General features: G+C 40.7%; 3 protein-coding genes and 1 long non-coding RNA gene across 4 annotated transcripts; 3 read left to right on the forward strand and 1 right to left on the reverse strand.

Annotated features, from left to right (window-relative positions):
• The first annotated feature begins 292 nt into the window (after positions 1-292).
• LOC146688873 (uncharacterized) lies at positions 293-1,998 on the forward strand. The gene has a single exon (XM_085435797.1). The coding sequence runs from the start codon at positions 697-699 to the stop codon at positions 1,627-1,629; it is 933 nt and encodes a 310-aa protein (XP_085291923.1). The 5' UTR covers positions 293-696; the 3' UTR covers positions 1,630-1,998.
• Positions 1,999-3,157: 1,159 nt separating this feature from the next.
• Positions 3,158-6,529, forward strand: LOC146688874 (uncharacterized). Its single transcript, XM_085435796.1, has one exon. It carries the CDS (start codon positions 5,228-5,230, stop codon positions 6,158-6,160), a length of 933 nt encoding a protein of 310 aa, XP_085291922.1. The 5' UTR covers positions 3,158-5,227; the 3' UTR covers positions 6,161-6,529.
• Positions 6,530-9,086: 2,557 nt separating this feature from the next.
• LOC146688875 (uncharacterized) lies at positions 9,087-11,066 on the forward strand. Its single transcript, XM_085435795.1, has one exon. It carries the CDS (start codon positions 9,765-9,767, stop codon positions 10,695-10,697), a length of 933 nt encoding a protein of 310 aa, XP_085291921.1. The 5' UTR covers positions 9,087-9,764; the 3' UTR covers positions 10,698-11,066.
• Positions 11,067-15,604: 4,538 nt separating this feature from the next.
• Positions 15,605-18,811, reverse strand: LOC146688876 (uncharacterized). Its single transcript, XR_014915869.1, has 3 exons — positions 18,319-18,811; positions 18,100-18,212; positions 15,605-16,364 (listed from the first exon to the last, which is right to left on the reverse strand). It is a non-coding gene; the product is annotated as an uncharacterized LOC146688876 (long non-coding RNA).
• Between the last annotated feature and the right edge of the window lie 4,514 nt (positions 18,812-23,325).

Here is a 23,325-nt window from a genome sequence, read left to right on the forward strand (position 1 = left end):
TCCTTCACTGGGAAACAGACAAAACGGTCAGACTTTTTTTTCAGGTTGTACTTTTTCTGTTAAAAGCTGCACGTGCTGAGCTCCTTGTCAGAATCCTGTACATGTTAATACAGTCGCCACTTGGTGTGTTAAAAACAAGTTGCAATAATATCGGTGTATTATTTGGTATATTATTTAATCTCAAAAAAAACAAAATTAAAAAAAATTGGAGATTTCCCGTATCACATAACATGTGCAGGTACACTGGTACAACACATGTGAGTGAATTTCTTATGTGTGTGCAACAGAGGTGTGCAAAATACAATAAACCCCAGAGGGTTACTAAATACATTTACATGTCTTGGTGACTGCAGCTGGAACCTTGGCAAAAAGTGTATGTGTGTGTGTGGAATGCTAGCTACCAGCATTCATAATATAATAGTTACAATAGCAACAGTAACCAGGGGGTGGGGCTTAAATGACAGAACAAAGACAGGCTACCATGATGTCACATGCCAGGCCACCATGATGTCACATGCCAGGCCACCATGATGTCACATGCCAGGCCATAAAAATCTATAAATAGGGGTGCCTCGACACACAGTTGTAGAATTCCCTTGCAGGTGATTTTAAGCTAGCGATTGAATTGTGTTTTCAGATGAAAGCGCTTATAACCTTCTCCCAAAGTAGAGTACTCTTCCTCCACCCAAACCTAAAATGTATATTTCTAAATACAGGGAAGCAATTGTATTAGAAAATAAATATAAAAATGAACACAGGACCATGGTGCCAAGAACAGTTAAGGCCCCATCTCATCGCGAAATGTGCCCACAGAGGCCAGAAGGCGAAAAACCTGAACACACATTCAGGAAAAAACCAGAACACACAGGCATGAAGAAAGTCATGGCTCAACCTGCTTGTGTGGATACACGCAAAGGGGACAAGCAGCTCCTTGAGAAATCTGGACTTGTCCCCTTTTATTTACAGAAAAACGATTACGGAATCCTTCCAGGCTACCTGCGTAGAAGAAAGGCAGAGAAAGAAAAGGCTAAGCAGGACAATGATGCCTGGTTAACAAAACAACAGGAAACAGTTAAACCACTGGCCGAACAGGAGAAACAAAACATTCTCCAGGGCCTAAAGAGGAGGTTTAATGAGCTAAACTTTGAATATCAATCCCTCCCTTTTACTATCTCCCCTTCACAGCACAAAAAATACAATTACAAAATGTTTCTTGAAGAGGCAATGAGTCAAGTTGAAAAAGACATTGCCCTTTTTGAGGAACATAAATACATTTACGTAGGCAGGGAAGATGCATCTGACGAACAACAGTTACAGCGGACTCCACTGCCACCCATTAGACCGAAAAACACAAAGTTGACACCCGCTCCTCAAGTCACACAACCAACGAAAAAGGAAACTTTCTCGACCGACAACCTACCACCTTTTCGTAGGATGTGTGTTCCACCTATATCCAGAAGTGGAAAGCAACCGATTCCCACCCAATCAGTTATAATTCCACAACCTAGTCCTGTCCCTCTGCCACCTATTTGTAAAAAAGCTGAATCTACACCCCGACCACCTGTAAGACCTCCAATGAAACGAGGTGTAACACCCATCCTTCCACCCATTTCCACCAAAAAGCTGTAGTGCTGTACCGTTAGAGTAGTTTTTTAACTACCTAACCCCCAACCGGTCTTGACAGAAGCCGCACCATCTGAGCCTGGTTCTGTCGAAGGTTTCTTCTTTTTAAGACAAAGGAGTTTTTCCTTCCCACCGTCGCCCAGTGCTTGCTCAGATGGGATCATTTGATTGTTTGTTGGGGTTTTCTTAAACATAAATTGGCCTATTGAAAAAATGTAGTGTTTCTTACTACATTTTATTTTCAATAGACCAATTTATGTTCAAAAAAAAAAATTACAGCAGAAAAGAAAGCATGGGAGACATCTGATGCATTTCATTGCTTTTTAAAAAATAATTTATAATTTATCTGGAACAAATAAAAGAAAGTAAAACTAATCTTTTGTGGATTCTTTTCTTCAATAAGTAGTAGAATAGGCAGTTCTTTATACATAAAGCGTAGTGTTTTGTTAAAAAATAAAGTGGCACAGCGGCACTGTGGTAAAGGCCTGTGTTTTTACCATCAGCGTGACAGCACCGTGCCGCCTTTGCAGTTTTAAGGCCCAGGGAAACAAGCCTGCCAGCGCTCTGTAGCGGCTGTGACCGCTGCCGATAAGGAAAGGCTGCTCTTCATAGAGGACTCAAGCTCGGGGAAACCTTTTCTGGTCGACTCTGGCTCCCAGAAGAGCCTCTGGAACTCTTGTGTCGTCTTTACAATGGTATATTATTTAATCTAAAAAAAAAACAAAATTAAAAAAAATTGGAGATTTCCCGTATCACATAACATGTGCAGGTACACTGGTACAGCACATGTGAGCGAAATTCTTATGTGTGTGCAACAGAGGTGTGCAAAATACAATAACATAAGAACAAGCAAAATATACGAATGGGTAAATCTGAGAATTATAAGAATAAATATATGTACAAATATAAGAGTGTATGTTAGGGCTGTTCGATATAACGATATATATCAAATGACGATATAAAAATGTCTATCGTTTCCTATTACGCTATCGTTTGTTTCGCGATGTCGTAAAATAAACTGTTTACAGCAGTATTTTTCATCGTTTTGACGGTCACCTTAGTGGCTATATTAATTTCTTAAAGTTCTCTCTTTCTCTTATATTTAATATAACCACACTATGGGCGGGCAAGTGCCTGTTTTTACGTGTTTTCGTTAGCAACAATGACGGTAAAACCATCGCGTGGTTCCGCTGTACGCTTGTTTGTTTTCCACGTAAACCTTTCACAATAAAGCTCAAGATCCTGTTGAGACTTTTCAAAACAAACTGAATCACATGAGAGAGTATGCAGAGTTTACAGATGAGAAGCAAACAAAGAGCCGTCAGACTCAAACTATATGTATACACCTGCCCGCCTTCGTAAACAACTAAATGCTATGTTGCCCTATCATTTTTTGATTGGTCCACATGGTATATTTTTTCACCAATAGGAAAGGCTGGGGGAGTTGGGAGGGGGACTGAGTGCTTTCTAGTGTTTTTCCTTATAAAAACCGTTTCTTCCCGCAGTAAATATAAACAACGATAGTATTCAGGAAGAAAACCTGCATATATCAGAATCAGAATCAGAATACTTTATTCATCCCGAGGGAAATTAGGGGTTACAGCAGGCAGCACGCTAATGGCGCATGCGCACTCACAAAGGAACCTTCTGACCAACTTTACACAAACATCACATTGGGCAGACATGTCAGAAGGTAGGCTGATAGGAAAAAAACAACGAAAATACACTACATGAGGTAAGAGGAGGAGAAAAAAAAAACTCCACTCAGACTGAGCTCCTAGTGGGAGAACAGTTTGATAAAAGAAAAAACACCTCAGCACAAAAGCACATGACTATCAATACACCATAGAAACACGAGACAAGCAACAGGGGCGGGTAAAGGGTAAGAGAGAGCCGGCGTAGACAGCGCATCCGGTCCTGCAGCATCTGTGCTGGTCCAGTTGACTGCTATCATCCCCGGTAGGGCACAAGCATCGAAGGCGTTGGAAAGGGAGGGGGATGAGTGAGTGCTTATCAGTGTAAGTGTGTGTGTGTGCGTGTCCATAGTTTAGCTGAGACAGTGTCCTTCGGCCTATCAGGCTAAGTAAACAGTCCTCCAGCCAATCCAGGTGTCCTTCATGGGGCGGGAAGAATAGTCATCACACAGTCGTTATCAGGGAGTTGTTTTGGTGGGCTCCAGCCTTGGGCCTGCAGCTGGGGCCGTGGTGTCCAAATGTTGAATATTGTTGATTTCTCCTTTGTGAGCAGCTCGAATTCTAGCACTCCGAGGCTGGTCTCTCGATCTCCCGTTGAAGAGCTGCGAGCCTCCCCATGATGGTATCAAACTTCTGTTCCGTGGTGTTGTCAGTCTTTTGATTCTGAGACCTCACAACTGCAGTGATCCGTTCCGCGATGTTTTCCAACTGTCGCTCAAGGGTCTCATTTTGAGCAGGCCTCTCTCTGATGTTTCCCCTCATACGCTCAATGGTGTTGTTTTGAGCCTTCACAGCAGCTGTAAGCGTCTCCAAGGTGTTGACCATATTACGTTCGTTGTGAGAGGTCGCACCTCGTCCCGTCGCTTCGAATCCAGCGGGCAGCCTTGTGGGGGTTTGAACAGCCGGTTCCGCTTTCTTATTTCTCTGATAAACCAGGGCTAAGCCAACGCCGATCAGCATGAACCCTGTTATCATGGTTCCGAATAGGTAGATATCTTCAGCGTCCTCGATCGACAGTCCCGCCAGGCACACGGTCCTCCAGTTCTCCACCCGTCCATCGTGTAACCGGCAGGGAAAGTCCCTCCAGGGCACTCAGGCTCTCCCGAGCCCCGACTTCTCGTTAAGGGTGTCAATAGCACTCAGAGACCAGTTGATCAAATCCATAATTCTCTTTTAGGTTTAGAGAACGACAGTATTATACTGAACATAAAGTTGTTTGCAAAACTTGTGCATAATTTTTACAAATGTACAACTTCTATTCGCATTTCAAGTTATGAAAACAATTCCTTAAACATGTTTGTGGCTTTTACAGTAAAAATGACAAGTATTTTCTACTCGGATTTTGAATTTTTTTTGTCTGAATTTAGATCTATTGTGCAAATATAGTATAAATGAAAAATTAACTCAAATTTCAGATATTTGAGGTTGTGCCAAAAAAAAAAAAAAAGAAGAAGATTTTTTTAAAGGTGAAATATAGAGGTAAAATCAAAAGTAGTCAAAAACGGCCAATTATACTCTGGACCCCAGAGGGTTACTAAATACATTTACATGTCTTGGTGACTGCAGCTGGAACCTTGGCAAAAAGTGTATGTGTGTGTGTGGAATGCTAGCTACCAGCATTCATAATATAATAGTTACAATAGCAACAGTAACCAGGGGGGTGGGGCTTAAATGACAGAACAAAGACAGGCTACCATGATGTCACATGCCAGGCCACCATGATGTCACATGCCAGGCCACCATGATGTCACATGCCAGGCCATAAAAATCTATAAATAGGGGTGCCTCGACACACAGTTGTAGAATTCCCTTGCAGGTGATTTTAAGCTAGCGATTGAATTGTGTTTTCAGATGAAAGCGCTTATAACCTTCTCCCAAAGTAGAGTACTCTTCCTCCACCCAAACCTAAAATGTATATTTCTAAATACAGGGAAGCAATTGTATTAGAAAATAAATATAAAAATGAACACAGGACCATGGTGCCAAGAACAGTTAAGGCCCCATCTCATCGCGAAATGTGCCCACAGAGGCCAGAAGGCGAAAAACCTGAACACACATTCAGGAAAAAACCAGAACACACAGGCATGAAGAAAGTCATGGCTCAACCTGCTTGTGTGGATACACGCAAAGGGGACAAGCAGCTCCTTGAGAAATCTGGACTTGTCCCCTTTTATTTACAGAAAAACGATTACGGAATCCTTCCAGGCTACCTGCGTAGAAGAAAGGCAGAGAAAGAAAAGGCTAAGCAGGACAATGATGCCTGGTTAACAAAACAACAGGAAACAGTTAAACCACTGGCCGAACAGGAGAAACAAAACATTCTCCAGGGCCTAAAGAGGAGGTTTAATGAGCTAAACTTTGAATATCAATCCCTCCCTTTTACTATCTCCCCTTCACAGCACAAAAAATACAATTACAAAATGTTTCTTGAAGAGGCAATGAGTCAAGTTGAAAAAGACATTGCCCTTTTTGAGGAACATAAATACATTTACGTAGGCAGGGAAGATGCATCTGACGAACAACAGTTACAGCGGACTCCACTGCCACCCATTAGACCGAAAAACACAAAGTTGACACCCGCTCCTCAAGTCACACAACCAACGAAAAAGGAAACTTTCTCGACCGACAACCTACCACCTTTTCGTAGGATGTGTGTTCCACCTATATCCAGAAGTGGAAAGCAACCGATTCCCACCCAATCAGTTATAATTCCACAACCTAGTCCTGTCCCTCTGCCACCTATTTGTAAAAAAGCTGAATCTACACCCCGACCACCTGTAAGACCTCCAATGAAACGAGGTGTAACACCCATCCTTCCACCCATTTCCACCAAAAAGCTGTAGTGCTGTACCGTTAGAGTAGTTTTTTAACTACCTAACCCCCAACCGGTCTTGACAGAAGCCGCACCATCTGAGCCTGGTTCTGTCGAAGGTTTCTTCTTTTTAAGACAAAGGAGTTTTTCCTTCCCACCGTCGCCCAGTGCTTGCTCAGATGGGATCATTTGATTGTTTGTTGGGGTTTTCTTAAACATAAATTGGCCTATTGAAAAAATGTAGTGTTTCTTACTACATTTTATTTTCAATAGACCAATTTATGTTCAAAAAAAAAAATTACAGCAGAAAAGAAAGCATGGGAGACATCTGATGCATTTCATTGCTTTTTAAAAAATAATTTATAATTTATCTGGAACAAATAAAAGAAAGTAAAAATAATCTTTTGTGGATTCTTTTCTTCAATAAGTAGTAGAATAGGCAGTTCTTTATACATAAAGCGTAGTGTTTTGTTAAAAAATAAAGTGGCACAGCGGCACTGTGGTAAAGGCCTGTGTTTTTACCATCAGCGTGACAGCACCGTGCCGCCTTTGCAGTTTTAAGGCCCAGGGAAACAAGCCTGCCAGCGCTCTGTAGCGGCTGTGACCGCTGCCGATAAGGAAAGGCTGCTCTTCATAGAGGACTCAAGCTCGGGGAAACCTTTTCTGGTCGACTCTGGCTCCCAGAAGAGCCTCTGGAACTCTTGTGTCGTCTTTACAATGGTATATTATTTAATCTCAAAAAAAACAAAATTAAAAAAAATTGGAGATTTCCCGTATCACATAACATGTGCAGGTACACTGGTACAGCACATGTGAGCGAAATTCTTATGTGTGTGCAACAGAGGTGTGCAAAATACAATAACATAAGAACAAGCAAAATATACGAATGGGTAAATCTGAGAATTATAAGAATAAATATATGTACAAATATAAGAGTGTATGTTAGGGCTGTTCGATATAACGATATATATCAAATGACGATATAAAAATGTCTATCGTTTCCTATTACGCTATCGTTTGTTTCGCGATGTCGTAAAATAAACTGTTTACAGCAGTATTTTTCATCGTTTTGACGGTCACCTTAGTGGCTATATTAATTTCTTAAAGTTCTCTCTTTCTCTTATATTTAATATAACCACACTATGGGCGGGCAAGTGCCTGTTTTTACGTGTTTTCGTTAGCAACAATGACGGTAAAACCATCGCGTGGTTCCGCTGTACGCTTGTTTGTTTTCCACGTAAACCTTTCACAATAAAGCTCAAGATCCTGTTGAGACTTTTCAAAACAAACTGAATCACATGAGAGAGTATGCAGAGTTTACAGATGAGAAGCAAACAAAGAGCCGTCAGACTCAAACTATATGTATACACCTGCCCGCCTTCGTAAACAACTAAATGCTATGTTGCCCTATCATTTTTTGATTGGTCCACATGGTATATTTTTTCACCAATAGGAAAGGCTGGGGGAGTTGGGAGGGGGACTGAGTGCTTTCTAGTGTTTTTCCTTATAAAAACCGTTTCTTCCCGCAGTAAATATAAACAACGATAGTATTCAGGAAGAAAACCTGCATATATCAGAATCAGAATCAGAATCAGAATACTTTATTCATCCCGAGGGAAATTAGGGGTTACAGCAGGCAGCACGCTAATGGCGCATGCGCACTCACAAAGGAACCTTCTGACCAACTTTACACAAACATCACATTGGGCAGACATGTCAGAAGGTAGGCTGATAGGAAAAAAACAACGAAAATACACTACATGAGGTAAGAGGAGGAGAAAAAAAAAACTCCACTCAGACTGAGCTCCTAGTGGGAGAACAGTTTGATAAAAGAAAAAACACCTCAGCACAAAAGCACATGACTATCAATACACCATAGAAACACGAGACAAGCAACAGGGGCGGGTAAAGGGTAAGAGAGAGCCGGCGTAGACAGCGCATCCGGTCCTGCAGCATCTGTGCTGGTCCAGTTGACTGCTATCATCCCCGGTAGGGCACAAGCATCGAAGGCGTTGGAAAGGGAGGGGGATGAGTGAGTGCTTATCAGTGTAAGTGTGTGTGTGTGCGTGTCCATAGTTTAGCTGAGACAGTGTCCTTCGGCCTATCAGGCTAAGTAAACAGTCCTCCAGCCAATCCAGGTGTCCTTCATGGGGCGGGAAGAATAGTCATCACACAGTCGTTATCAGGGAGTTGTTTTGGTGGGCTCCAGCCTTGGGCCTGCAGCTGGGGCCGTGGTGTCCAAATGTTGAATATTGTTGATTTCTCCTTTGTGAGCAGCTCGAATTCTAGCACTCCGAGGCTGGTCTCTCGATCTCCCGTTGAAGAGCTGCGAGCCTCCCCATGATGGTATCAAACTTCTGTTCCGTGGTGTTGTCAGTCTTTTGATTCTGAGACCTCACAACTGCAGTGATCCGTTCCGCGATGTTTTCCAACTGTCGCTCAAGGGTCTCATTTTGAGCAGGCCTCTCTCTGATGTTTCCCCTCATACGCTCAATGGTGTTGTTTTGAGCCTTCACAGCAGCTGTAAGCGTCTCCAAGGTGTTGACCATATTACGTTCGTTGTGAGAGGTCGCACCTCGTCCCGTCGCTTCGAATCCAGCGGGCAGCCTTGTGGGGGTTTGAACAGCCGGTTCCGCTTTCTTATTTCTCTGATAAACCAGGGCTAAGCCAACGCCGATCAGCATGAACCCTGTTATCATGGTTCCGAATAGGTAGATATCTTCAGCGTCCTCGATCGACAGTCCAGCCAGGCACACGGTCCTCCAGTTCTCCACCCGTCCATCGTGTAACCGGCAGGGAAAGTCCCTCCAGGGCACTCAGGCTCTCCCGAGCCCCGACTTCTCGTTAAGGGTGTCAATAGCACTCAGAGACCAGTTGATCAAATCCATAATTCTCTTTTAGGTTTAGAGAACGACAGTATTATACTGAACATAAAGTTGTTTGCAAAACATGTGCATAATTTTTACAAATGTACAACTTCTATTCGCATTTCAAGTTATGAAAACAATTCCTTAAACATGTTTGTGGCTTTTACAGTAAAAATGACAAGTATTTTCTACTCGGATTTTGAATTTTTTTTGTCTGAATTTAGATCTATTGTGCAAATATAGTATAAATGAAAAATTAACTCAAATTTCAGATATTTGAGGTTGTGCCAAAAAAAAAAAAAAAAGAAGAAGATTTTTTTAAAGGTGAAATATAGAGGTAAAATCAAAAGTAGTCAAAAACGGCCAATTATACTCTGGACCCCAGAGGGTTACTAAATACATTTACATGTCTTGGTGACTGCAGCTGGAACCTTGGCAAAAAGTGTATGTGTGTGTGTGGAATGCTAGCTACCAGCATTCATAATATAATAGTTACAATAGCAACAGTAACCAGGGGGGTGGGGCTTAAATGACAGAACAAAGACAGGCTACCATGATGTCACATGCCAGGCCACCATGATGTCACATGCCAGGCCACCATGATGTCACATGCCAGGCCATAAAAATCTATAAATAGGGGTGCCTCGACACACAGTTGTAGAATTCCCTTGCAGGTGATTTTAAGCTAGCGATTGAATTGTGTTTTCAGATGAAAGCGCTTATAACCTTCTCCCAAAGTAGAGTACTCTTCCTCCACCCAAACCTAAAATGTATATTTCTAAATACAGGGAAGCAATTGTATTAGAAAATAAATATAAAAATGAACACAGGACCATGGTGCCAAGAACAGTTAAGGCCCCATCTCATCGCGAAATGTGCCCACAGAGGCCAGAAGGCGAAAAACCTGAACACACATTCAGGAAAAAACCAGAACACACAGGCATGAAGAAAGTCATGGCTCAACCTGCTTGTGTGGATACACGCAAAGGGGACAAGCAGCTCCTTGAGAAATCTGGACTTGTCCCCTTTTATTTACAGAAAAACGATTACGGAATCCTTCCAGGCTACCTGCGTAGAAGAAAGGCAGAGAAAGAAAAGGCTAAGCAGGACAATGATGCCTGGTTAACAAAACAACAGGAAACAGTTAAACCACTGGCCGAACAGGAGAAACAAAACATTCTCCAGGGCCTAAAGAGGAGGTTTAATGAGCTAAACTTTGAATATCAATCCCTCCCTTTTACTATCTCCCCTTCACAGCACAAAAAATACAATTACAAAATGTTTCTTGAAGAGGCAATGAGTCAAGTTGAAAAAGACATTGCCCTTTTTGAGGAACATAAATACATTTACGTAGGCAGGGAAGATGCATCTGACGAACAACAGTTACAGCGGACTCCACTGCCACCCATTAGACCGAAAAAGACAAAGTTGACACCCGCTCCTCAAGTCACACAACCAACGAAAAAGGAAACTTTCTCGACCGACAACCTACCACCTTTTCGTAGGATGTGTGTTCCACCTATATCCAGAAGTGGAAAGCAACCGATTCCCACCCAATCAGTTATAATTCCACAACCTAGTCCTGTCCCTCTGCCACCTATTTGTAAAAAAGCTGAATCTACACCCCGACCACCTGTAAGACCTCCAATGAAACGAGGTGTAACACCCATCCTTCCACCCATTTCCACCAAAAAGCTGTAGTGCTGTACCGTTAGAGTAGTTTTTTAACTACCTAACCCCCAACCGGTCTTGACAGAAGCCGCACCATCTGAGCCTGGTTCTGTCGAAGGTTTCTTCTTTTTAAGACAAAGGAGTTTTTCCTTCCCACCGTCGCCCAGTGCTTGCTCAGATGGGATCATTTGATTGTTTGTTGGGGTTTTCTTAAACATAAATTGGCCTATTGAAAAAATGTAGTGTTTCTTACTACATTTTATTTTCAATAGACCAATTTATGTTCAAAAAAAAAAATTACAGCAGAAAAGAAAGCATGGGAGACATCTGATGCATTTCATTGCTTTTTAAAAAATAATTTATAATTTATCTGGAACAAATAAAAGAAAGTAAAACTAATCTTTTGTGGATTCTTTTCTTCAATAAGTAGTAGAATAGGCAGTTCTTTATACATAAAGCGTAGTGTTTTGTTAAAAAATAAAGTGGCACAGCGGCACTGTGGTAAAGGCCTGTGTTTTTACCATCAGCGTGACAGCACCGTGCCGCCTTTGCAGTTTTAAGGCCCAGGGAAACAAGCCTGCCAGCGCTCTGTAGCGGCTGTGACCGCTGCCGATAAGGAAAGGCTGCTCTTCATAGAGGACTCAAGCTCGGGGAAACCTTTTCTGGTCGACTCTGGCTCCCAGAAGAGCCTCTGGAACTCTTGTGTCGTCTTTACAATGGTATATTATTTAATCTAAAAAAAAATTTAAAAATTTAAAAAATTGGAGATTTCCCGTATCACATAACATGTGCAGGTACACTGGTACAGCACATGTGAGCGAAATTCTTATGTGTGTGCAACAGAGGTGTGCAAAATACAATAAGAGGAGGAAGAGGAGAAGTCTATCTTATGGCCAACCTCTGACTGTATCTTGGTCACATTACCCAGCAAAACCCAGTATGCAGGTTCACCTGTAACAGTCCTTGTGCCACAGATCAACACTGTTGCTTCTACATTAAACAGAAGAGCAGTGACGTGGGTGCAGGTCTCCGTGACTCCGGCCTTACAGCTGGAGTGGGCGGCTTCAACCTTCCCTGTGATGCTCACAGTGACCCATGGCTGCAATGCTGGTTCATTCAGTCTTTGAGAGTGCAGGACCTGAAACACACACACAAAGTTCTTGTCTTTAAATGAACTATGAGCCAAGGCTGACATAAATGTTTTATCTACTTAATCATTAATGTAACAGTGTTTAGAAAGTTAGCACATACATGTAATTTTTCATTTCTTTATGTGTCCATCTATAGAACGCTGCATGTTATATTCTAAATCTGCCTGTTCTGTCAGAAACCTGCCTGCAGAAAATGAACCTAAAGGATGTAATCACTTTCAAGATGGAGAAAGCATAAAGTGACAATTATGAATCACTTAATATGATAAGGAGATTCTGCAGGTCATTAATCAATGTATAAAATTAAAATAAAATGCATTTTTAGTGACACAAGATACAAATATGGAAGCAAGATGTATAATCGCTCAGTTTGGGGAAATTGTGGGTAGCCTGCAAGAGCCTCAACTTCTCCATACCCACAATGTGCAACAAATGGGCACAGCTGATCTTCAACAGTGGAACATCGGCCAGTTACTTCCAACTTTAACGCAGCTTGTAGTCTTGGAGAGCAGCACACCAAAACTGCATGCACAACTTCTGCTAACAGTGGAAACGGATTAAGAAATCCATGCAAACAGATTCATAAACCGAAAGAATATTATTTTACAGGATTAATGATCATATCAGCCGCTGGCTGATCACAAACCCTGAGGGTGTATCCACAGTATTTCTGATTTCGCGCCATTACCCCGATTCATAGCGGAAGCCGGTTTTTTACTTCCGCTTGCGCTGTTGTTGACAGTTGCGGGGTTACACCTTCACTGTTGATAAAGATTTCTCTCACTGCAGTTTGTTTTACCTGGAGTAAATGGCAACACATCGAAGGTGGATACACAGTAAAGATGTTTTAAAAAGCAGCGAGGACAGTTCAGTTGCAGTGCCTCACCCGTCACTTCTCACGGAGTGGGTAGATGACATGAAACTATGGCCCGATGTTAGCTACATCGACATTATTAATTACCTTGTATTTTCCGAAGGCGTTGATGGCGAGGAATTACGTAATTACAAGAGCACCGAGGCGTATAATTACCTGCACAGCAACAAAATTGATAAAGTACTGCTCAACAAACAAGGCGACTTTATTTTTCTTAAAGCAGCTGTAGAGCCGAGCCAGAGTATTAATCAAGCGAAACACTTAGCATGGGCAATGCTAAGAGAAAGTGGAGTAGTGGAGACAGTCGGCTGTTCCTGTATCGCCGGATTAGGGAGATCATGTAGCCATGCGGCTGCTATTCTGTGGAAGGTATATCACTTATCTGGATATCACAATGTTTAAATCACTGAAACAGAAACACTGGACTGGTCAAAGGCTGTGATTAAGGAGTCACGCTACTGCCATCTAGCCAAGTATTACGTGGAGCACTGTTTACATGTGAAAGCCACTCGTTAACTTTGTGTGGGCTGTATGCTGTACAATCACATGAAGATAAAATATAAAAAAAATAAAAGACTGAACATTAAGGTCAAATTTACAAGACAAGAAAAACTATAGTTATAAGAAGTGACACAGAGTAGTATAATACATGTTTGTTTATATATATGTATATTTGTACACACACACTACTTTGAAAAAAATTAGACTGTGGATGTATATTTCTGCATCAAAAAGTAACTGACTATTAATATGAAATGGATAATATGGGTGACTTTGCCAGTGTTTATATCTGTTTTGGATATGATTCAGGTGTATTGACCCAGGGTCATATCTATAACATGCAGGACACCAACCGTGTACTGCTTTTGTTAGTGTAAACTTCCTCGTTATGTTAAATCTTGAGTATTGACAGTGAGAAAAAACTATTAATGTTTGTTACAGGTGCAGAATGCTGCGATCAGTGGAAAGACAGGGCTTGCGTGTACAGACGAGCAGCGCAGGTGGAATGCAGGGACAGCAAAGAACCTTGAACCTAAACGTCTAAGCCAGATAAACTTCAGACATCACAGGGCAGAGCAGCAGTACGATGTGAACTCCCGGACTGCAGTGACACAATCTCTCCCTAACACACCATATCACCTTACACATCAAGACTTTATTGACAGTGTTAGCAAAGCACCAGTGAAGCCACTTTTCCTCCTCAAGAACACATTAATTGGAAAGTGTTACAATGCCTCGCCATCTGCAGGTCCTCACCGCAACAGTAAAGTTGATGAGCAATTTTTTCAGCCACACCAAGCACACAGTTACAAACTAAGCTGTAATCCATGCAGGGCATTCTACCAGGCATACATTCAAGTTTCTGAAGAGCAAGCAGAACAATTACAAGAAGAAACAAAAGAGCAAAGTGCATCTGATTTGTGGCACAACTGCAGGAAAATCAGACTTACAGCAAGCTCTGCTAAAAAAGTTCCAGTACGTGCCACCACAAAAAATGACAAATTTTTATCTGAGCACATGTACCCTTCCTTTCGTGGGAATTATGAAACAAACTATGGTAAAGAAAATGAAGTTAAAGCTTGTCATCAGCTGAAAGAACAGGGTATGAACATCCTTCACATGGGTAGTGTTATCAGCATCCAGGAGCCATGGCTCTCTGCGAGTCCTGACGGGGTCATTGACTCAGATGTGCTTCTAGAAATAAAATGTCCTGTGCAGACTTATCCTTCACTCACGGAGCAGCTTACCCAGAAATGCAGCGATATCAAACTGGTAGATGGAGAACTGCAGCTGCAGAAAACTGGCAGCAGAGGCTATTACATGCAAGTGCAACTTACAATGTTTTGCACAGGGCTCAAGACTGCCACACTTGTGATCTGGACACCTACTGAGCATGTTTCATTTACAGTGCAATATGATGAAGCATTTGTAAAGGAACAAGTAAAACGCTTGAGAGGGTTTTACTTCTCATATTTCTTACCTCGACTTGTAGAGGAGTATGCAGCAGGATGGTTTCAGTTAAATGAGAGATACTTGAAGATAATGGGCAAGCTTTAATACATGTTACAACTATAAATGGGACAGTCAGACACCAACATGTCTGCAGAGTTTGGTCTCTGTCTTGTGAATGAAAGGAGACATTCAATATGAAATCTGTTAAATATTTCAATACAACTAAAATGTACGTAGTTGTAACATATGGTGGGAAATGAATGACAAACTGACAACATTAAATGTTGTGAATAGTTCTGTATTTCTGTAATCTTCCAACACAAAAAAATGTCAAGAATGCACAACTAATTATTGTAGATTTGAGAAAAACATTTTTTTTTTCATTTAAGAAATTTATCACATTGTGGTTGAATAAAAAAGTAATAATTGTTCAATTGATTGATTGCAATTGTTTTATATATACACATACATACATACATACATACATACGCACACACACACTGTATCACATAACCTTTCATCTAGAACACAAGATAAAAAAGTGAGACCTGGAATTATTTACTCTCTACATATATGTACATCAAATTTTAAAATAATTACATTACACTACGCAACTTTATGTCCTGAGTAACCATCTTAATATCCCCGAGTCCACAATTGTTCATAACATACACAATTATTGTGTATCACGAATGAGATCCTCTCTTAAGTTCACTAGAGCAGCACATATTCTCAGTATCTTGTCTACTTTAGGAGCCATGCTTATAGGAACAATTTGTGAAAGTATTTTGTAGACTTTCAAGCGTCTGATTGCTCTTTCAACATGGATTCTTACATTTGCAATCCGACGTGTGTATGTTACCTGTTCCTCAGTTAGCTGTCTACGTTTTTTTGTGAAAGCGGGTATTACTAATCTAACTTTTCTCTCAAAGAGTAAGTCTTTCATTGTAAAACCTCTATCTGCCATGACTTCATCACCAGGTTTTAGGTATGTTAATATTCCAGAGTCCATTGTGATAAATTTGTCACTACATCGGCCGCCATATGCCGCAGACACAAACATGATTAGTCCACATGGTGCAACAGCAACCAAATATTTGACTGTGTTGTGTGAATAATAATGGCTGTATGATTCCCCTCTTGAGCCCAGATTTCTGGGTTTCTGTAAAAGGGTCTCACTGCAGTCTATAATGCATGTACTATTTGGAAAGTTCTTCTTGAAGGCTTCAGGCATAGTTGCTTGAATAGTTTCTTTTGGCAGCCATGGAATTAATGGTCGGAGAACTTCCTCCAGCTTGTCTAACCAGTGTGAGATGATCTTGCTGGCCATGCTTTGTGATATATGAAACTGGCGGCTTAGGTCACCTATTACACGGTTACTCTTTAATTTCATAAGTGTCATGAGGACTTGATCTCGGACAGGCATGGTAAATTCATTGTTGTCATATCCTTCCAGTGTCGACACAAGTGTGTTAAATGTTTCTAAGGCTATCCCAGTGTACAGCAAAGCGTCTGCATCATTTTGAAGAATGAAATATGCAACTTCATCACACTGAGTCATCTTATCCTGCACATCTTTTCTGCGAGACCTGTTGCAGTATTGATGGTCTTGTTGCGAAGGATCCTCCCACTGTGTGTGGACTGAGTGCAGATGTGGCTCAGGGGGTTGTGTGGAGATGCTGGCCTGGTCTAATTCCACTGAACGTAACACTGTGGAGTCTGAATAAGACAAAAATATGATCAGATGTACAGTCTGTCATGGCAGCCTACGTACGCTCTTACAGAAACCTGTGGATACGAGAAGCAGAAGAAGCAGAGGGAATATCCCGTTTAAGTTTAGATAGTATTTGTAAAGATATTGACCATATCCTTTTCTGAAAGTGTGGATATAATGGATGGGGTAAGGTACTGACATGCTACAACTTTATAGTTGTTAAATTCTGGCTACAAGTATACATACCCATCTTGTACATGTTTTTTTTTAGTTTTTTTTAATTATTATTATTATTGTTATTATTATTATTATTATTATTACCCAATTATGTGTTTCTTTTAATCAGAGTATGCTGTTTTAATGACTTTACAATATCATTTACATTGTGTTCCTTACATTTTCCCTAATTGTATGTTATATTAATCCTATATTTCCATCCATCCATCTTCATCCGCTTTATCCGAGGCCGGGTCGCGGGGGCAGCAGCCTAAGCAAAGAGGCCCAGACCTCCCTCTCCCCAGCCACCTCCTCCAGCTTATCCGGGGGAATACCAAGGCGTTCCCAGGCCAGCCGAGAGATATAATCTCTCCAGCGTGTCCTGGGTCTGCCCCGGGGCCTCCTCCCGGTGGGACATGCCTGGAACACCTCACCCAGGAGGCGCCCAGGGGGCATCCTTGTCAGATGCCCGAACCACCTCAGCTGGCTCCTTTCGATGTGGAGCAGCAGCTGCTCTACTCTGAGCCCCTCCCGGATGGCCGAACTTCTCACCCTATCTGTAAGGGAGAGGCCAGCCACCCTTTGGAGGAAGCTAATTTCTGCCGCTTGTATCCGCGATCTCGTTCTTTCGGTCACTACCCACAGCTCGTGGCCATAGGTGAGGGTAGGGACGTAGATCGACCGGTAAATTGAGAGCTTCGCTTTTACACTCAGCTCCCTCTTCACCACGACGGACCGGTGCAGCGTCCGCATTACTGCAGCTGCAGCCCCAATCCGTCTGTCGATCTCCGGCTCCCTTCTCCCATCACTCGCGAACAAGACCCCGAGATACTTGAACTCCTCCACTTGGGGCAGGAACTCATCCCCGACTCATCCTATATTTCCGTTTTTATATTTCTAATGTTTGCCTTGTTTTCTTCACTGTCTAGTCTGCCTCTGTCTTGCCTGTATGGATGCATTTACACCGAAATGTCCCCAACAAAGGATGTTTTAATTCACCACTATTCCAGTGAAACACGAGTCTCCCATCTTCCTGCTACCAGTCTGGAGTTTTTGTTCACCAAAGCACACACCAACTTCATACTGACGGACAGATCACTGCCCTTTTGCCGCCTTGTCTGACCGTGTTTTGTGGCTGTGGTTCACTTCACCTCACTCTTCCCCATTCTTGTCATTAAATCAGGCTGTTCTGCAACCATGGCAGCCATTCACTCTATGGCTTTATTCATGGTGTATTTTACCCCTTCACCAAAGGCCGTTCTCGTTTCCAACATTATATTTGCAGTGTTCGTCTATCTATCAATATCTGCGGAGTATTTTTTTTAACGAGTATCCTATTTTCTAAAGCACAGCATGTAAAGGGTAGCTCGGTTAGCAGGATGCTAGCATGTAGCGCTTAGTGAGACACGCCTCAGACGAGTTGAGCAAAGACCCCGTCTGTGTACTTTATACGTGAGCAACGGATTTAAATAAAATTAAGGTTTCAAAAGACAAACTTGAAGATAAAAAAATATATATACTCACCGGAGAGCCGCCAGGGTTTGCCGCTGCCATCTTGGCGCTCCTAAATTCAAAACTGCCTCTGCAGTCAGGCAGGGGAGGCGTGGAAATTGTCTTTGAGTTAGTCAAACGTTTTCCTTAGTTCGAGTAGATGATAAAAAAAAAAAAATAATAAATGGGATTTTAAGTCGGACTAGGCGTTCTGTAATGATCTCTATTTAGGAGAAAAACTTAATCACTCACCTTTAAACAGCTCTCTTTTAGGAGACACACTGCTGGCTAACGGTGTCATGTGATCAAACAGCGTAATTTAATTGGCTGAGAGCCACTCGACTCGATCTGGTGCTGATTGCTCTGGCTTGGGTCATTAAAGTTCATCACTTTTGCAGTTGAATTTTTGCAGGTGAATTTTTGCAGGTGAATTTTTTTCAGGTGAATTTTTGCAGGTGAATTTTTTGCAGGTGAATTTTTTTCAGGTGAATTTTTGCAGGTGAATTTTTTGCAGGTGAATTTTTTGCAGGTGAATTTTTTTCAGGTGAATTTTTGCAGGTGAATTTTTTGCAGGTGAATTTTTGCAGGTGAATTTTTGCAGGTGAATATTTTTGCAGGGAAATTTGGAGGATAAAAATTCAGTGTCATAAATTCAATGTCTAAAAATACTTGAATTCTGATGATACTATATTTCTTCCATACCGCAGTATGTCATGGAAATTTGGACGACGAAATATCACATAGGGTCGCTCAGCGTTGCCGAAGAGGACCGGGAGAAAATGCAAGCTTGACAAACGGGACTGTAGTTTTTCCATCATCTATGTGTTTGTTTTCCACGCTACGCTATTTGGAAAGGTTATTGATATGCTGCGGCCTGCATCCGCGCCGCTGGAGTTCACGCACATCGTCCCCACGTATGTACAAACAACCTCACGTCGCTAGTGTTAATAGTGTGGATAGTGTACGTGAGTGCAGTGTAAACGGAGAAAAAAGGGAAGAAGATAACTAGCACAACAGCTAACCTTGGACTGTGGCTAATGAGCTAATCAAGAAGCCATCGGTAGTCTCGGAGCTAAAGACTCTGGACTACCCCTGACAATGCCACCCAAGAAAAACTCAGCCTTGGAGGAGGCGGAAGATATCAAAAGATCACTGGACTTCCTATCACAGGATGTAAATGACATTAAAATTAAACAAGACAAAATACTTAACCTAGTGCAGGAAGTGACAGAGTTGCGTGTACGCCTTGCTGAGCGGGACAAAAAAATAACAGCGCTAGAGAAGAAAGTCGAGGATTTGGAGCAATACTCAAGGATAAACGATGTTATTGTGACTGGGATTAAGATCAAACCCTGCTCTTATGCTCATGCTGTGACCTCCGGTAACAATGAAGAAACCGGCTTACGGGAGGAGAATTCGATGGAGCAACAGGTGGTGTCTTTTTTTGCGTCTAAAAAGATACACTTGGATGTAAATACCATTGATGCCTGTCATCCTCTTCCCACGAAGAACAACATGCCAGCGGTGTTCCTGAGGTTTGTCAGCAGAAAAAACAAAGTTGCACTAATGAAGCAAGGGAAAAAGCTAAAAGGTACTAACGTCTATCTGAATGATCATTTGATTAAAAGAAATGTGGACATTGCTAAAAAAGCCAGAATCATGAGGAAGCAGGACAAGATACAGAATACTTGGGTCATGAACTGTAAGGTATACATCAAACTGAAAGGAACGCCTGAGGAAGCTAAAGTGGTGATTATCAGAGATATAGAGGAATTGAATAAATATGAATGAATACTACTGAGGGTCTGCACAATCTGTGTCAGTTAAGGGAGCGTAAACTCATACAATGACATCTAAATACTCCTTAAAACGGAAAAAAGATGAACTAGAAACACATGAACGGAGTTTAAATCTTGAGGATTTGGAACTGAAGCATTTCAAATATACTGATCATAATGCTTTAGATCAAGAAGATCATCTAGACCCTGACAACCATTTCCTATTAGCTAACCCAAATGACTGTAAATATTATTCTGAAAAAGAATATAATTCCTCAATTAAAACTGATAAGAAATTCTCAAACATTCACTTTAACAGTAGAAGTTTGTATGCAAATTTCAGTTCAATCGAGGAATATTTACAACAATTTCAAGACCCATTTAGTATTATAGCAGTATCAGAAACATGGATTAAAGAAGAAAAAGGTGTTGATTTTGAATTAAAGGATTATAATCTGAACTATGTTAATAGAACAAACAAAGCAGGAGGAGGTGTTGCTATATATGTCCATAGGAAATTTAAATTTCGAATATTGGAAAGTATGACATTGACAATAAATGACTTATTTGAATGCTTAACCATAGAAATTATCAATGAAAAAGTGAAAAACATTATTGTTAGTTGTCTTTATAGATCACCTGGTTCGAGTCTAGAAGTATTCACTGGATTGGATTGAAAAAATATTTTCAGTTGCAAGTAATAAAATATTATTCATCTGTGGAGATTTCAACATCGATTTGATAAATCCAAACAATCACAAGATCACCGAGAATTATATTAATAGGATGATTGGTATGAGTTTATATCCCACAATTTTAAGACCAAGTCGTATAACATCTCATAGTGCTACCCTTATTGATAACATCTTTACAAATAACTTAGAGTTAATAATTGCTAGCGGATTAATGGTATGTGATATAACTTATCACCTGCCAATATTTGTAGTGTATGACGTTAAGAGTGTATGTGAGAAAGTACCTCAGAAATATATCTACAAACGAGTAAGAACAGAAAATGCAATTAACCTCTTTTATCAGGACTTGATGACTCAGGATTGGAATGCAGTGTATGCCGGAGATGATGTGGATGGTGCTTTTGAAATATTTTTGGATATCTTCAACTCTCTGTATGATAAAAACTGCCCAGTCGGGCAAATCAGTATCAACAATAAATTTATTAAATGCCCGTGGCTAACAAAAGGATTACACAAGGCCTGTAAGAAGAAAAATTCTTTATATAGACAATTCACTAAGCTAAGAACTGAAGAAGCAGAGTATAGATATAAAAAATATAAAAATAAACTAACGGAAATATTAAGAACTAGTAAGAAATTATACTATACTAAATTAATACATAAAAATAAAAACAACACTAAAGAGATATGGGGAATACTTAACACTATTATTAAAGGTAACACAAAAAAGGGCTCATATCCAGATTATTTCACTAATAATAACAGTGACAATTACAATTTAAATGAGATGGTGGAGTGTTTTAACAGCTTTTTTGTAAATGTGGGACCGGAGCTGACTACAACAATTCCAAAATGTAATAGCAGTGAAATGTCATTGATAGAAACAAATTCAAAATTCAAATTCAAAGACTATGTTCTTGTCGGGAGTTACAGAATTAGATATTTTAGATGTAGTTAAAAACTGTAAGAACAAGACATCTACTGATTGTTTTGGTATAGATATGACATTAGTCAAACGAATCATACATAGCATTGTTAGACCTCTAGCTTATATATGCAATTTATCATTTCAAACGGGAAATGCCCAAAGAAAATGAAAATAGCTAAAGTTATACCCATATATAAAAATGGAAACAAACACATCCTCACTAACTATCGACCAGTGTCCCTGCTCCCTCAGTTTTCTAAAATATTAGAAAAACTTTATAATAATAGATTAGGTAAATTTATTGACAAACATAAATTAATTAATTAATGTCAGTACGGATTTAGGATAGGAAGGTCAACTTCAATGGCTATCATTGATGCAATAGAAGAGATAACCAACAGTTTGGATAGAAAAAAACATGCAGCAGGGATATTTATTGACTTGAAGAAAGCATTTGATATGATTAACCATAGTAGATTACTTAAAAAATTAGACAGATATGGTATTAGGGGAGTGACTTTGAAATGGATCCAAAGTTACTTGACTGAGAGACAGCAGTATGTGAAGATGGGCGAGTTTGAATCGGGGTATTTGGGCATTAGCTGTGGAGTGCTACAAGTAGGGCTGGGCCATATTATACCGTTCACGGTAATACCGGTATAATGTTAGGCAACGATAGGAAAATGAAATATCGCGATAGAATGGGAGTAAAACGCGCATGCGCAGTGCCTTTGTTTTCATACGCACATGGCCGATTGTTGAGTGAAACAGATGAACCAGAATTGGTTTGTAAAAATGGTGCAACTTCAGTGATGTGGAACTGGTTTGGTGTTTGTCCGTCAGATACACAACAAAGCACTTTTTTTTTGCAGAACATGCAAGCGGCCGTCGTTATTGTCGTATTTGTCGGACTAAGATGCTCTTAAATCTGGGAGTAATCTGGGTCCTAAACTCCGTCTTTTTCAGGTCAAACAACACTGCAGCATTACTGAGAGTTAAAAACTGTCTAAATTCTTTCATCTTTAATAAAACGATCAGCATTGCTGCTTTACCAGGTGTAACTATGAAGTTTAACTTCCAGGCATCCATGAAAACAAAATTTATTACATTTAACGGAGTTAGACGTTAGCAGGAAGCTAGCGGAAGTTAGCTCGCTAGTTTCGCTAGTTACCTAAGCATGATATTGCATGTTCTGACTGAGAGATTTCTGAAAAAAAAATCAAACGTACAGCTCTGCTATCACTTCCAACATAAATGAAGACAGGAAACTAAACAGCAGTGACGTTTGTAGGGTTACTGAAGTTGGGCTAGCTGGTATAAAATGATGTGCTACGTGATCGCTAGCGACACAACTATGTTAGCATAACATAAACAGTGAAGCTGGAGGACGATCACTAACACTTTTCCACTTATAAAAGTTAACGTGAAGGTTCCTCATGGTTAGAGACAAATGCAATCGCATGGCAGGATGCTGTAAACGGACCAAACTTCAGTCAGGAGAACAACTGAGATAATTCATCCACAATACAAGGTTAGTCATTAATATACTGCAACAACATGGGAATAGAGCAGCTGCCAGAGAATTCAACATTAATGAATCAATGGTACAGAAGTGGAGGAAGCAAGAAGAATGAGTTTAATAAAGTTTGATTTATCTGACTGCTTTGTTTCGCTTAATGTGCCTTATAATCCCGTGCACCTTATGGTCCGAAAAATACGTACTGCACACTGCAGTTTAATGTTGCAAAGCACCTCTTTTTAACTTCAGTGGACATGGTTATGCTCAGGATATGTCAGCCCATTTCTACTGGAAATGCCTTTTGGTTAAACTTTCAGCAAGGAATTTGCATTTGCACTG

The sequence above is a fragment of the Copadichromis virginalis genome, linkage group LG17, assembly GCF_057382275.1.
Source record: "Copadichromis virginalis isolate Kocher_CV1m ecotype Utaka linkage group LG17, C_Virginalis_male_GT1.1, whole genome shotgun sequence".
Lineage (NCBI taxonomy): Eukaryota > Metazoa > Chordata > Actinopteri > Cichliformes > Cichlidae > Copadichromis > Copadichromis virginalis.